This window comes from Balaenoptera physalus (assembly GCF_965194825.1).
Source record: "Balaenoptera physalus genome assembly, chromosome: 7".
NCBI classification, from domain to species: domain Eukaryota; kingdom Metazoa; phylum Chordata; class Mammalia; order Artiodactyla; family Balaenopteridae; genus Balaenoptera; species Balaenoptera physalus.
The window spans coordinates 113,258,856-113,273,397 of record NC_138886.1 but is presented as its reverse complement, the minus strand read 5'-3'; the positions used below and the strand labels follow the sequence as shown (position 1 = coordinate 113,273,397).

At 37.0% G+C, this 14,542-nt stretch overlaps 1 protein-coding gene across 4 annotated transcripts in view; it reads right to left on the bottom strand.

Moving 5' to 3' along the window:
* The window catches only part of FZD3 (frizzled class receptor 3), a 100,801-nt gene that overhangs the window by 49,607 nt on the left and 36,652 nt on the right, over positions 1–14,542 (bottom strand). For 3 of the 4 annotated variants that reach the window (XM_082468889.1, XM_082468890.1, XM_082468892.1), the window contains 2 exons: positions 10,353–11,370; positions 3,468–3,518 (listed from right to left, as the gene is read on the bottom strand). In XM_082468889.1, the coding sequence (XP_082325015.1) occupies positions 3,468–3,518; positions 10,353–11,370 (1,069 nt within the window). The remainder of the gene's footprint in view (positions 1–3,467; positions 3,519–10,352; positions 11,371–14,542) is intronic. The other variant, XM_082468891.1, reaches the window with a different exon arrangement.

Sequence of the window (14,542 nt, the reverse complement as noted above, 5' to 3'; positions counted from 1 at the left end):
TTCAGAGGGTCCCATGCTGGGCCAATGGCCAGGCCTTCTTAGCCCACCTAACAATCGCTGGTTGCAGGCCACCCCAGATACGGCCTGACCTCAGATAAAGCAGCTCTCTGCACCTGAAGGGTGTCTGCTGACCCCACTCCCTGCAGCTGAGCAGCATGCCTTTCTTTAAAGGGCATCTGGCAATGCATCCCCAGGTCTACCACAACAGTTTTACAAGGTACAAAATTCTGGTTGAAAAGTTTGTTTTTGTTTTTGTTTAAATATTTATTTATTTGGTTGCACCAGGTCTTAGTTGCAGCAGGCAGGTTCCTTAATTGTGGCATGCGAACTCTTAGTTGCGGCATGCATGTGGGATCTAGTTCCCTGACCATGGATCGAACCCAGACCCCCTGCATTGGGAGCGCGGAGTCTTATCCACTGAGCCACCAGGGAAGTCCCTGAAAAGTTTTTTTTCTCTCAACATTTAAAAGATAATATATCGTCTTCTGGCTTTCACTGTTATTGTTAAGGACTCTGCTGTCATTCTACCTGTTGGTCTTTTTTAGATGATGTCCTTTTTTGAGACTGTTTTCAAGAGTCCTGTCTTTGGTGTTCTACAGTTTCACTAAAGTGTGGATTTCTTTTTATTTATCCTGCTAGTGGTATATAGAACCTCCTTGGTCTGTGAATGCGCATGTTTAGCAGTTGTGGAATATTTGCAGCCATTATCTCTTGAAATATTGTCTCTCCTATGTTTTCTCAATTCCCTCCTGGAACTCCCTCCTGGGACTCTATATTCCTATTAGGCCTTCTCATTCTGTCCTCCATTTCTCTTAACATCACTTTCATATTTTCCTTGTCTCTCTTACTGCATTCTGGATACCTTTATTTTCACCTACTACTAGTTCATTAAATTTCTCTTCAAACAGCAGTCTAAACTGCTGTTTTATATTTCAGAAATTCATCAATTGAGTTTCTATTTCAAAAATTATCTTTCTGGATGCTTAATTTTTAAAAAATCTTCTATTCCAAGTAATTTCTTGTAGATTTGTAATCTTTGTGACTGTATCTGTTATTTCCATAAATGTTAAACACTTATCTATTCTATTATTCAGTTTTGACAATTTCAGTATCGACAGTTCTAAGTTTGATGTTGCTATATCCAATGACTCTCAGTCATAGTGGCTTGTTTTCTCATGTGTTTGGTGTCTTTATATTGTGAGCTATTTGGTTAATCAGTCAGTGGGAATCCTGGAGAAAGAATTTGTTCCAGCTGATTGCCAGGAGGTACAACTAACCTGCAAACACTTCAGCCTATGACCCTGATGATTTAGGCTAGCAAGGGAGTTCTGGCTCCCTTTCTCAACTTCCCAGCTGGCCCAAGTCTCAACTTCCGCCAACAGCAACCACACTTAGGTTACCTTTCCCATCTCATCCACCTAATTGACTCTGTTTGACGAGCCCTAGCCCCTTATTGTGCTGGTTCCAATTCATAATAATTTTTGAACTGGGGGACTCTTTGGAGATCTCCCCAAATATGTAAGGCCTGTGATGTCTCAAAGAGTGTGTTCTTTCCAGATTTTACTGGTTCAGACTTTAATTGCTGATGCTCCTATTTAGACATATTGTCAGAAGTCATATTGTCTGAAGAAACCTGAGTGTATTTTATTATTTTCCTAATGTTCTACGTTAAGACAAACTTCTTAGCTCTTTCTTTAGCAAACTTACAATATTAATGAACTCAATGACCTTAACACAGCTTAAAAAGTCACTGATAGAATGTTTGTGATTCAGTAGAGGAAATAAAATGGAAGATTTCACATTTGACATGATCAGGTAGGTGGTTAGTAGTCTCTGGAATCAGAAATACAATTCACACCCCAGCTCTAGCACTTACTGTAAGAATTTGGATAGGTTGGGGCTTCCCTGGTGGTGCAGTGGTTAAGAATCCGCCTGCCAATGCAGGGGACACCAGTTCGAGCCCTGGTCCAGGAAGATCCCACATGCCGTGGAGCAACTAAGCCTGTGCGCCACAAATACTGAGCCTGCGTTCTAGAGCCCATGGGCCACAACTACTGAGCCCACATGCCACAACTATTGAGCCCGTGCACCTAGAGCCTGTGCTCCACAAGAGAAGCCACTGCAATGAGAAGCCCTCAAACTGCAATGAAGAGGAGCCCCCGCTCGCTGCAACTAGAGAAAGCCTGCGTGCACCAACGAAGACCCAACACAGCCAAAAAAAAAAAAACGAATTTGGATAGGTTGTATATAATTATGAGACTCAGTTCCTCATTTATAAAACTGAATACAATCTAACTTAGTGGGTTATTGTTAGGATTAAAGGAAATAATGTGTATAAATTTGCTAAGTACAGGACCTGATACATAGTATATACTTAATAACTAGAAGCTTCTCGGATTATTGCTTCTGTTTTACTATTCCCATAAACTAGTCAAATTATTTCTTTAAACTGGTGTGGTGATGACTTCAAAGACAACTGGAAATAAGATTTATTGGCATGTCTTTATTACAGTGATGTACTAGAATTTATTTTATTATCATGATATAATACCAGATTTTATTGAATATTTTTAATACCATTATGTGATAGAGTAAAATGATGATCTTCAGAACGCCGTAATGAGAATGAAACAGTGACAATTTCCATGTGACAGAAAAGTGCCAGAGGTTACGAAAGAATTCTCAAAAGTGATAGAGAACCACTGGTATGAAGGAATTCTCAAAGGTGATAGAGAATAATGCTTGCTGTAGTTCACGGGTTGGCAAACTACAACCTACAGACCAAATTTGCCCCAATTACGTTACTGTACACAAAGCTTTATTGGAATACTTCCATTTGTTTACATATTGTCTATGGCTGCTTGTGCATTACACCAGCAGAGCTGAGTAGTTCCAAAAAAAACCACATGGCTGGCAAAGCCTAAAATATTTACTATATGAACTTACAAAGGGAGTCTGCTGTGCCCTGCTGTAGACTGTGGAATGTACATTGAATTCTTTCCTAAACATGTGTAAACCATTTTATACCAGATATATCTGCAGTTAAGACTTAAACTGAACTCATGGCTTAGGCTATTAATTGTTTAGCAGATGCCAAAATAATAGCAACCTGTATATTTGAAAATATTAGTATTTATCCAAAAGTGCCATTTGACAGCATTTTACAACCTGTACATAATAGTATGAATAGTTTTAAAAATAAATTTAATATTCTATATTTCTAAAATATAATATTTTAAAATATTTTCCTACAAGAGACTTAGAATATTTTTTCAGGAATTCTCACTCTTTCCCTCTATTACAGACACTAAAAAATTTTGAGGAAAAATCAATTTGGTGCTAGGAAGTCACAGGCAGGATATTTACCACTTTAAAGATAAGTAGCAGAAAACAAAGATTAGTAGTATGTACTATATATTTTATACAGAATTATTTGTTGCCAGTAATGTTGGAACTGCAAAACATACCCATTTCCTTATGGTCCTTTCATAAACAATGCTGATTCCTTTTGGAATTGTCTGGCAAAAGGAAACACTCTTATCAGAAAATGAAGCTAAAATCGTTAAGTTAGATTTGATGTTATTCTGCTATTTTTGTATGTTTCTGAATCAAGATTAGATAAACAACAGATGGGTTGCCTTGTGTGGCTGAAAGAATACAAATAATGTTTTTTTGTTTTCTACACAAATAATTTTTTTAAAATTCTACAAATGGCTCTAATGTGAATTTGACAGTCTTAGCTCGGCTGCTTCTATTATGCTAACGCATTTATTTATATTTTGAAACACAGGTTCTAGTGTTTGAAAATCAATGTTTAAAGAAAAAAATGATATTCTAGTACAGAATTTAAGAACAATCCTTTTTTAAACCTCAGGAATTATGTACATGTAACAAGAGAATACTGAAATTTTTCTTTGTGCAAGGCACTCTAGTAGGAGGTTTAAGTTTATTTTCTCATTTAATCTTCTCTGCCACCCATGAGGTAGATATTACTATATTTAACATATTATTTCCTACATTTTACACGAGGAAACTGAGGCTCAGAATGTTAGAGACAGGACTTTAAAGCCCATGTTTTTAACCAGTATTTTACATGTGAATGGTTTTCCAGAAATATCAACAAACTTTGAAACTTGTAAACTCTTTCATAAAATGCTTTGAGCCTCTTAGAAGCCCCTGAAATAAATAAAGGGAATTACTTTTAAAGAAAACAAAAAACAAAAAAAAAACGCTAAGTACCTGTTAAATTACTAATGTGTTATTTAAATAATACATAAAAATAAATAAATAAATACATAAATAAATGATTAACACATAAGATGAAACATAGTCTAGGAATAAACTTTACTGATTTTAAACTGTAAAATATACATTATTCTGAAAACTCAAGCTATATTTCACAATTAATTCTTGATTCAGGCATTAAATATTACTTTCTCAAGTTTCATTTAATATGCACTTTTTAAATAGACTGTTCTTGAAAAAACAGTTGGTATAAAGTATTTTAAAATCCAAACAGCAAATTTCTGTTTTCAGCAAGGACACTCATTTTAAATATTTTAAAATAATTCACACAAGTCCATTTTTCTTCAAATTATGGACTTAAATACATGCAATTTACATTAAACCCAATTGGTATTTTGAAACAATGTGATCAGCTACCTCACAAGCTGATTTTTCAAATGTTTTAAAGCTTCAGTAATATAAGAAATGACTATAAAGCAACCTCACTGATTTTCAAGTGAATATATATTCAAATATTACGTTCTCTAAGTAATCTGAGGAGGCTACCTCAAGTATAACATCATTGCTTAACACATTTTAAAAACTTCTCATTAGGAATTATCATCAGAACCTGCTAAGCATTCTTTTAGGTATGCTCAGAAATAGCAAATCTTGTTCAATTATGTGTGGATATTACTTCAAATAGAAATTTAACATCTCTAATGCTCAATTCACAAGTCTACATAAGATTCCCCTAAAGTAAAATTCTGAATGAAAGTTAGTATTAAAATTCTAGTATTTGAGGGCTTCCCTGGTGGCGCAGTGGTTAAGAATCCGCCTGCCAATGCAGGAGACACGGGTTCAACCCCTGGCCTGGCAAGATTCCACATGCTGCAGAGCAACTAAGCCCGTGTGCCACAACTACTGAGCCTGCGCTCTAGAGCCCACGAGCCACAACTACTGAGCCCATGTGCCACAACTACGGAAGCCCACACTCCTAGATCCCGTGCTCTACAACAAGAGAAGCCACGACAATGAGAAGCCCGTGCACCTCAACGAAGAGTAGCTGCCGCTTGCCACAACTAGAGAAAGCCCGCGCACAGCAACGAAGACCCAATACAGCCAAAAATAAAAACAAATAAATAAATTACTTTATTAAAAAAAAATTCTAGTATTTGAGTTCCACTTATATGAGGTACCCAGAGTAGTCAAATTCATAGAGACATAAAGTAGAATAATGGTTGCCAAAGGCTGGGAGGCAGGGAGGAATGGGGAGTTACTGATTAATGGGTGCAGAATTTCAGTTCAGAAAGATGAAACTTCTCTCTCCTTACTTCAAAGATACCATGACAGAGGGTTTTTACAGGAGGATATACCAGCCCTTTCAAAGAGCAGACAGACCCTATTTATTGTAAAAACTGTTTCAATGAACAGAAGAAAAAAATCTCATTTTATGAAGCTATTATAACCTTGACACCAAAAAGGAAAAGGACAGGGCAAGAAAGGAAAAATGATCACAATCTATCTCACTCATGAGTATAGATGGAAAAATCTTAAATAAAACATAAGAATTGGAAAGCAAGCAAGATACGAATTTGTCCTTACTTGAAGACAACAGGATTTCTATAAAGAATATCTAAGAGAACCAATATGCAGTTAGAACTAATAGAAGAGTGTAGCAGGGATGCTCAATATAAGGTCAATATGCAAAAATCAGTGGCATTCTTGTACACCAGCAATAACCAAATGAAAAGTGTAATACAGAAAAGACCTCATTCACAACTGCAACAAAAACTGTACGGTACCTATGAACAAATGAATGAATACATACATAAAGAAAGAAACTAAAAGATACTAAAATTCAGTATTACAAAGATAGCAATTTCTCCCAGATTCATTTAAAACCTAAAACAATTTCAATAAAAATCCAGTGTTTTTCATGCATAAATTATTCTAAAATTCATATAGAAAAGTGCCAAGATGGTTAAAATAATTTTGAAGAAGAATAAGGTAGAGGAAATGTGGAATTGTTACAAGGTTATACAAACAGACCAGTGCACAAAAGAGAGAGCCTAAAAATGGAACTTGTATATTATAGCTGTTGCCTTACAGTTCAGATGGGCTATTTGATAAATGGTACAAAAAGCATACTGCTTATTCATATGAAAAAATAAAATTATGTTACTCATAACATACATAAAAATAAATTAGATTTAGATTAGAGCTATGAATCAAAACATCAAATTTTAAAATCTGCTAGAAAAAATATGGCAGACCATTTTTATGACTTTGAGAGGCAGGGAAGGACTTCTTAAAAGACAAAAGGCAAAGAAAACACAAAGTGAAAAGACAAGGTACAGAGCACAATAAGATACCTGCAATGCGAACAACTGACAAAGAATTAAAACAACAATGACAACAAAAGGCAAATAACCTAACAGAGCAATGGACAACAGTAGCAAATTGGCAAATCACAGAAGAGAAACCCCAAATAGCCAATAAACATATGAAAACATACTGAACCTTATGAGGAATAAGGGAAATAAAAATCATGATAGACTTGAGATATTGTTTCAAAGGTTGGCAAAAACCTAAAAGCCTGAGAACACCAAGATGGGGAGAAATGGGGAATTCATACTCTATACTGGGAGTGTAAATTAAAATAACCACTTGAGTTGAAGATGCCTATATGTTACAATTCCACAATTACACTTTTGGGTATACAGCCCATGGAAACTCTTGGTCATGTACAAGGAAGACAGGTATTACAACAGCAAAAAAACTTGAAAACTATATGTCTGTCCATGAACAAAATAATGAGTGAACGGGCTTCCCTGGTGGCGCAGTGGTTGAGAATCTGCCTGCCAATGCAGGGGACACGGGTTCGAGCCCTGGTCTGGGAAGATCCCACATGCCGCGGAGCAACCGGGCCCGTGAGCCACAACTACTGAGCCTGCACGTCTGGAGCCTGTGCTCCCCAACAAGAGAGGCCATGACAGTGAGAGGCCCGCGCACCGCGATGAAGAGTGGCCCCCGCTCGCCACAACCAAAGAAAGCCCTCGCACAGAAACGAAGACCCAACACAGCCAAAAATAAATAAATAAATAAATTTATTAAAAAAAAAAATAATGAGTGAACAAACAGCAGTATATTTATACATTAGATTACCGCAGTTAAAATGGACAAGTTAGTGGTGCACATATCGGCATGTATATTCTCAAAAACTTAAAACAAATATAGCATTTCCTAAAGTTTGGTATTGGATGGTTTAAAAAAAATTTATATATGTATGTATCTGTGTGTGTATACATAACAATAACAGCAGCAACAATAAACGAAAAAAATGAATAATAGAGCTAACATTTGAGCCCTTATTATGTAGAAGGCACTCTTCTAGTGTTTGCATGTAGACTCCTAAATACAACCCTAGGAGACAGATTCTACTACTATTTGTATCTAATACGATTACTCTTTTATTACTATTAGATTCTATTACTCATTTTACAGATGAGGAAGTGAAGTAGAGAGAGATGAAGTTGATCTAAGGTTATAAAACTAGTAAACAATGAGAGTTAGATATGAAGCCAGGATTCCTAACCCAGACTTTACAGCTTAATAACTATGCTACTGTTATTATACCATTCTCTATTCTTTTTAGGATGTTGGAAATCCAACATTAATTCTGTAAGTTGGAAATAAAAAACTCTTTTAACCTGACTATAAAGAGATGCATACACACAATCACACACGTTTTTGTGCAACTCAAACTGGTTCTAAAGATGCTAAAAGAATTCTAGGAATGTCTTGAAAATAGCAGCAGCCCAACTACTCTAATTTACTAATTCACATGTTTGAGGTTTGGTATGTTTCATATCATTATTTCAGAGCCAAACATTATTTCTTCAATAGCCCTAAGACAATATATATTTGGAATCCTAGAAACCTTATATGGAGAAGGGCACAATGTAATTCAACCATCTCTTTCTCTCTTGTTAGAGGCAAAATTTGATTACTTAGCTTCAGGTCTGAAACCTCACATTAAGAGTTTTTAATAAGTAATTCTGTCAAGAAGTGTAATACAATTTCAATTATTCATTTTTTATGGTCTTTCAATTATAAGTTGGTTTTTTTAAAAGCCAGTAGCTAATATTTATACAATAAAAATATAATTTTGTATTGGACTATTTATACCACAGAATAAAAAAGGGGGAATTGGCATTCTCAGTCATCAAATATTTATGAGCATTGACTATGTGTTAATCACACACTCCTTGTCTGCAGTACCACTGTTACCATTTCTTAAAAATGTCTTTTCGGGGCTTCCCCGGTGGCACAGTGGTTAAGAATCTGCCTGCCAATGCAGGGCACACAGGTTCGATCCCTGGTCCGGGAAGATCCCACATGCCACAGAGCAACTAAGCCCATGTGCCACAACTACTGAGCTTGTGCTGTAGAGCCTACGAGCCACAACTACTGAGCCCACGTGCCACAACTACTGAAGCCCGCATGTCTAGAGCCCATGCTCTCCGTGACAAGAGAAGCCATGACAATGAGAAGCCCACGCACCAAAACGAAGAGTGGCCCCCACTCACCGCAACTAGAGAAAGCCCACGCACAGCAACGAAGACCCAACACAGCCAAAAATGAAAACAAATAAATAAGTAAATTTATAAAAATAATATATGTATTTTTTAAAAAATGTCTTTTCGAACTTCCCTGGTGGCGCAGTGGTTAAGAATCTGCCCGACAATGCAGGGAACACGGGTTTGAACCCTGGTCCAGGGAGATCCCACGTGCCGTGGAGCAACTAAGCCCATGCACCACGACTACTGAGCCTGCGGGTCTACAGCCCGCAAGCCACAAGTACTGAGCCCGCGAGCCTAGAGCCCGTGCTCCGCAACAAGAGAAGCCACCGCAATGAGAAGCCCGCGCATCGCAACGAAGAGTAGCCCCCGCTCGCCGCAACTAGAGAAAGCCCGCGTGCAGCAACAAAGACCCAACACAGCCAAAAATAAATAAATGAAATAAATAAATTTATTTTAAAAAAGTCTTTGCTTCTCAATCTACACATTCACATTCTCAATGCCATCATCTACTAACCTACAGAACATGATTTCAAAAAATATGAAAAAGTTCTTGCTTTCAAAGAGTTCACTGTCTAGTAGGGAAAAGAGACAAGTAAACAAAAGTTATCTATAATGCATAAGTACTTTAATAAAGGTGTTTAAAAGGTATTAGAGAAACATAAGGGTTGGGGGAGATGAAAGGGTGGCTGGTGCACTTCGAGAACAGGGAAGCTGGAGCACAACGAACATGAGACACCAAGTGGAGGCAATTCTTTCAAGAAAACTTGTCTTAAAAGAAAGAAGAGAGGGTAATAGCTAGGAGCATAGGTTCTAGAGAGGTTTTAAGATGAGAGAGAGAAATACTTAGCATCAATCCCTCTAAACTGCTTTCCTTGTTCCACTCCTCTCCTAGAACTAAATCCAAGCAGAGTGTGAACACGTCACTTAGTAATTCTAAGCCTCAAATGAGATAGATGTTTAAGAACTCTAAATTATAGAGGGAACCTGAATAAATGATCTCTAAAGTCCTCTCTAGATCTAAAATTCTATGATTCTATGATTATCTGATCTCTTTAAACTCAAAGGTAGAACACTTCAGTATGCAAAAAAGAAAAACCAAGACTAACTAAGAGATGAACTTGTTTGTATAACTGTGTCCTTTTTTTTTTTTTTGGCAAAACTGTTAAAACAATCCTTACTCTGAATATCAGTAAAATTTCCACAGAAAGACACTGCCTTTTAATCAACAACTTCCCCATAAACCTGCAGACTTCTAAATAATCAACAAGCAACTATTTTGCGATAATAGAAGTAAAGTGCTTAAAAGCCCACAGCTTGGACTTGTAAAAGTCATCTTTTAAAAGGAAAATGTTTATAGAAACATGTGTATGACATTCTTACTACAATAAATTTGTTCATTATCTTCACTTTAAAATTTTAATGTACAGGTCGTTCATGAAGAGTTAAAAAAAAAACAAAATAACAACAACAAAAAAACAATCAGCTAAGATTAGCTCTTTTCACTGTCACATATTCTGAAATTTAGAACAAGGTTTCCCTTACCTGATATGGACATGGAATGTGATATTCTCTGCAGCGTTCTTGTATCCACGTTGTTTCCCAGATGCCACGGTAAGCTTGCTCATAAAAGTAGCATCCAATTACAACCAAGAGTGGTACAAGATAAAGAATGCTGAAAACACCAATCCGGATCATAAACTTCACCAGTTTATCTTGGTTCTCCTTTTCTAATGGAATCTCAATTCGAACTCTGTTTAGGGATATGATGCCGGCTAAGAGAAGTGAAACCCCAACTACCACATACAGGCAGAGGGGTGCAAGAACAAAATACCTCAATGAATCAACATCGTAGAGGCCAACAAAACACACGCCACTGATATTGTCACCTTCAATTTTATTCATCGCTAAAAGGATGATAGTTAGAGTTCCAGGGATGCCCCACGCGCTGGCGTGAAATAGCAATGCCTTCTTCTCAATAGCTTCACTACCCCACTTTGGCACAGCTGCCAAGAACCACGTGATGGTAAGAATTACCCACCAAACGCTGCCAGCCATAGTAAAAAAATAGAGTACCATAAAAAGCATGGTACAGGCTTTATTATGAGATCCTTGGGTCACTGTGGAAGCCTTATACTGTGCAGGGCTAGATGCATTGCAGGCTACTCGGTCCTCAAGCAAAAACCCAATAAAGAAAATTAACGATACCATCATGTAGCAGACTGCATAAAATATAATAGGTCTTTCAGGATAACGGAATCTTGTGACATCAATCAAAAAAGTTAAAAAAGTAAATAATGTGGCAGAGAGGCAAATGATTGAAATCAATCCTATGAAATATCGAGCAAATGAAAGTTCTTCTCTCCTAAAGTACATATTTGGACAAGGAGGTGAACAATCACGCACGTGCAAAAAAGAATAGCCAAGATCAGGATCAATTTTCAACTCTCGGGGACACCAAAAACCATAGTCCCTCTGCACTGCCACTGGGGCTCCTTCAGTAGGATCTCCAGCTAAATTCAGATCCACAAGTCGAGGATACGGCTCATCACAATCTGGGAACCTAAAAATACAAGATGAGAACCATTTTTACTTACTGGGAACCTAATGACTTGGATTTCCAAATTTAGCACCTGTGGTTTATTCTTATGTCCTTGGAGCACATTACAATTAAGTGGAAGAAATAATGCAAATGGTGATATTTTGTTTGCGGGTCATAAAACTAGATTTTCCACAGCTGACCAAAAAAATGAAAAATTTATACTTAATTTTGTTTTGGCTTCAAAAAGATTACTCTTTATTAAAGTAGTCAGGCATAGCCATCAATAAGTAGTGTATTTATATACTATTTATTTAGGACACACAGTTTAGAGTAAGATTTCAAAATATAAATTAAAAAATATATATATATATAATAAATATACATTAAAAAAAAAGCTCCAACAGAATAGTAGCTAAAAGTTACTTCCTTCTAAAGTTTAATTACAATATAGTCCTCAATTTACCCTAGACTCAAATAGAACTTTCTTAAAAATAAGAGTTAAAAATCTTCCCTAATTGCATGGCCCTAAGTGTTTTGAGTTAGATTAGCACTAAAAATCCTTACAAGTGGCTTAGTTTTAGATCTTTTCCTCCCATTTTAAATTCACTCTCTGCTTACCATATTGGTTAATTAAAGTCCTCCTAAGGTCTCTAATGTCAACTAGTTCTTTCCTACCATTACTAATGTCTCTCCAATCCACTGCATTCTCTATTCCAGTTACTCTCAAACACTGAGGTGCATGAGAAAAACTTAAGGTCATTTTCAAATACAAATTCTTGGTCCTCACCACCTCAAATCCTATTTCAGTATGCCTGTGTTAGGGCCAAAGAAATCTGCATTTTGACAGTTTTCCAGACTTGGGAAAGCATCATAACCATAGTACAGAAAAAACAGGGCTGTGCTGCAGACGTACACGATTGAGAGCACTAGTCTCATGAACTCCCTGCAGCTTCAGTTTTCTTGCCAGCATCAGTTTCTAAGCCTTCAGACTCCCACCAACTAGATATTTAGCAGTTATATGCATCAAATAGTTTCCAAGAAACTATCACTGATATTAAGTTTGCCATATATATGTATAACCTTACACTGAAGCTGATTAATCTTTTATTTTCTAATACAAACCATTTTCTTCACAGGGCTTGGATTATAAAGCCAAATGACAGAAACTTATTGCATGCAGGCATTTACTGGAATTCTACAGCATGCCAGGGCTTTAACAGAAAAAGACCCAAAAAACCAGGATCTCCATCCTTGAGTCCAAAAGGAGGCAAAAACTTGTAAACACAACACAAAATACAGCAGTGTGATATATGAAGCAATCAAAACCTATATAAAATATAAAAATGATATAAAGAAGGATTAATTATTTCAGGGGAAGAGGTTATGAAAGGCTTCATAGAGTAAGTCCCTCAACACAGGATCTCTGAATCAGTATTGGCCAGTATTGGCAGTATGGCAATCAGTATTCTAAGCAAGAAATGGGAACAAAGGCAAGGAGGTTTGAACAGGGTGTGTTTAGCATTGCTGGGGCATGAAGAGTGCATGAATTGTGACAGGAGATAAGGTTTGGAGAGGTAAGCACATTCCAGAAATATATGTGCATGTGTGTGTATGTATGTATGTATAAACATTGATATAAATATATCAATGGCTGTATCTGTATATCCAACTGCCAATTCACCATATACACACCCCTCACTCTTTAACCTTCCCAAAACCAAACTCTTGATTTCCACTCCTTAGTTTCTCCATTTCCACAAATGGTAATCCCATTCTTCTAGTTGCTCAGGCCAAAACCCTTAGGGTTCTCCTTGAAATCCCTTCTCCCTCATATCCACCTCACAACCTACCAGTACTTCCTGTCATTCTACTTTGTGATGTATCCAGAATCTGACCACTTTCCATTTCCTCTACTGCGGCCACCCAGTCTGAGCCATTAGTACCTCATCCCTGGACTTCTGGAGTGGCTTCCAGTTTATCTCCATCTCCACACAAGAGCCAGAGTGATCCTTTAAAGACATGCCACTCCTGTGTTCATGATCATGTCTCTTCTGCTCAAAATCCTCTAATGGCTTCCCTTCTCACTCAGTCAAATCCAAATTCCGTAAGAGAGCTCTAAAGCCCCACCCCCAGTCCTTTTCTGATCTTATTTCCTTCCCTTCTCCCTTACTCACTTGGCTCCAGCCTCTCGGGTGTCTTGTGAATATACCAGCATGCTTCCACTACACAGCCTTTGCACTTGTTGCTCTGCTTCTTCTGCCTGGACTGTTCTTCCCTAGATATCTATATAATCTGTTCTCTCATTTCATTCAGATTCCTGTCCCACTGCCTCCTTATTAAAAAGGACTTCCTCATAGAAAATAGAGTCCTTCTGCTTCCCCATATTGTATCACTATCACCTAACTCTATTCTTTCTTATTAGCATTCATTACCATCTGACATTATCTATTTATTTATCTCCTACCACTACCACCACAACTAGAATTTTAACTCCATAAGAACAGAGACTACGTTTTGTTCACTACTCACCTTCACTATCTACAATAGTGTCTAGCACACAGAACACATCCAATTAATATTTACTGAATTGATGATAAATTGAATACATTTATCATATAGCCCTCATGTAGTTGAATAAATATTCATATAGCCCTCACCTAACTAATTAGAAAGATGACTAGAAGGAGTGTGGAAGACACTTGAGCTGGGCAAAAATGAGAGCAGAGATATCAGCTGAGCCATAACTAAAACCAGATAAGGCAGTGAGAATGAAACAGCTATGAAATTATTTAGATAAAAGCAACAGAATTTATAACTGACTGGATGTGGGAGCTTAGGTCAATGAAGGAGGACTATGCCTTCCAGGAATAAAAAAATGAGCAAGGAGTAAAATCAATTTTAGACATGTTAAAATTGAGGTATTTGAGACAAATTCAGGTTACCAATGGCTGCTGGATATGCAGATTTGGAATTTAGCAGAAAGATGCCAAGGCTACAGATTTAGATTTAGGAGCCATCAGCATATGAATAAGAACTAAAATCAGTGACATGGGATTATCCAGGGAAAGCATGCAGAATCAAAAAAAAAACAGGAACAGAACTCTAAGAAACACCCGAAAGAGGAAGAGGATGCAAGAAAAGAAATTGAGAAGGACTGGTCTGAGATGTAGCAGACCACAACAGTTCGCACAAA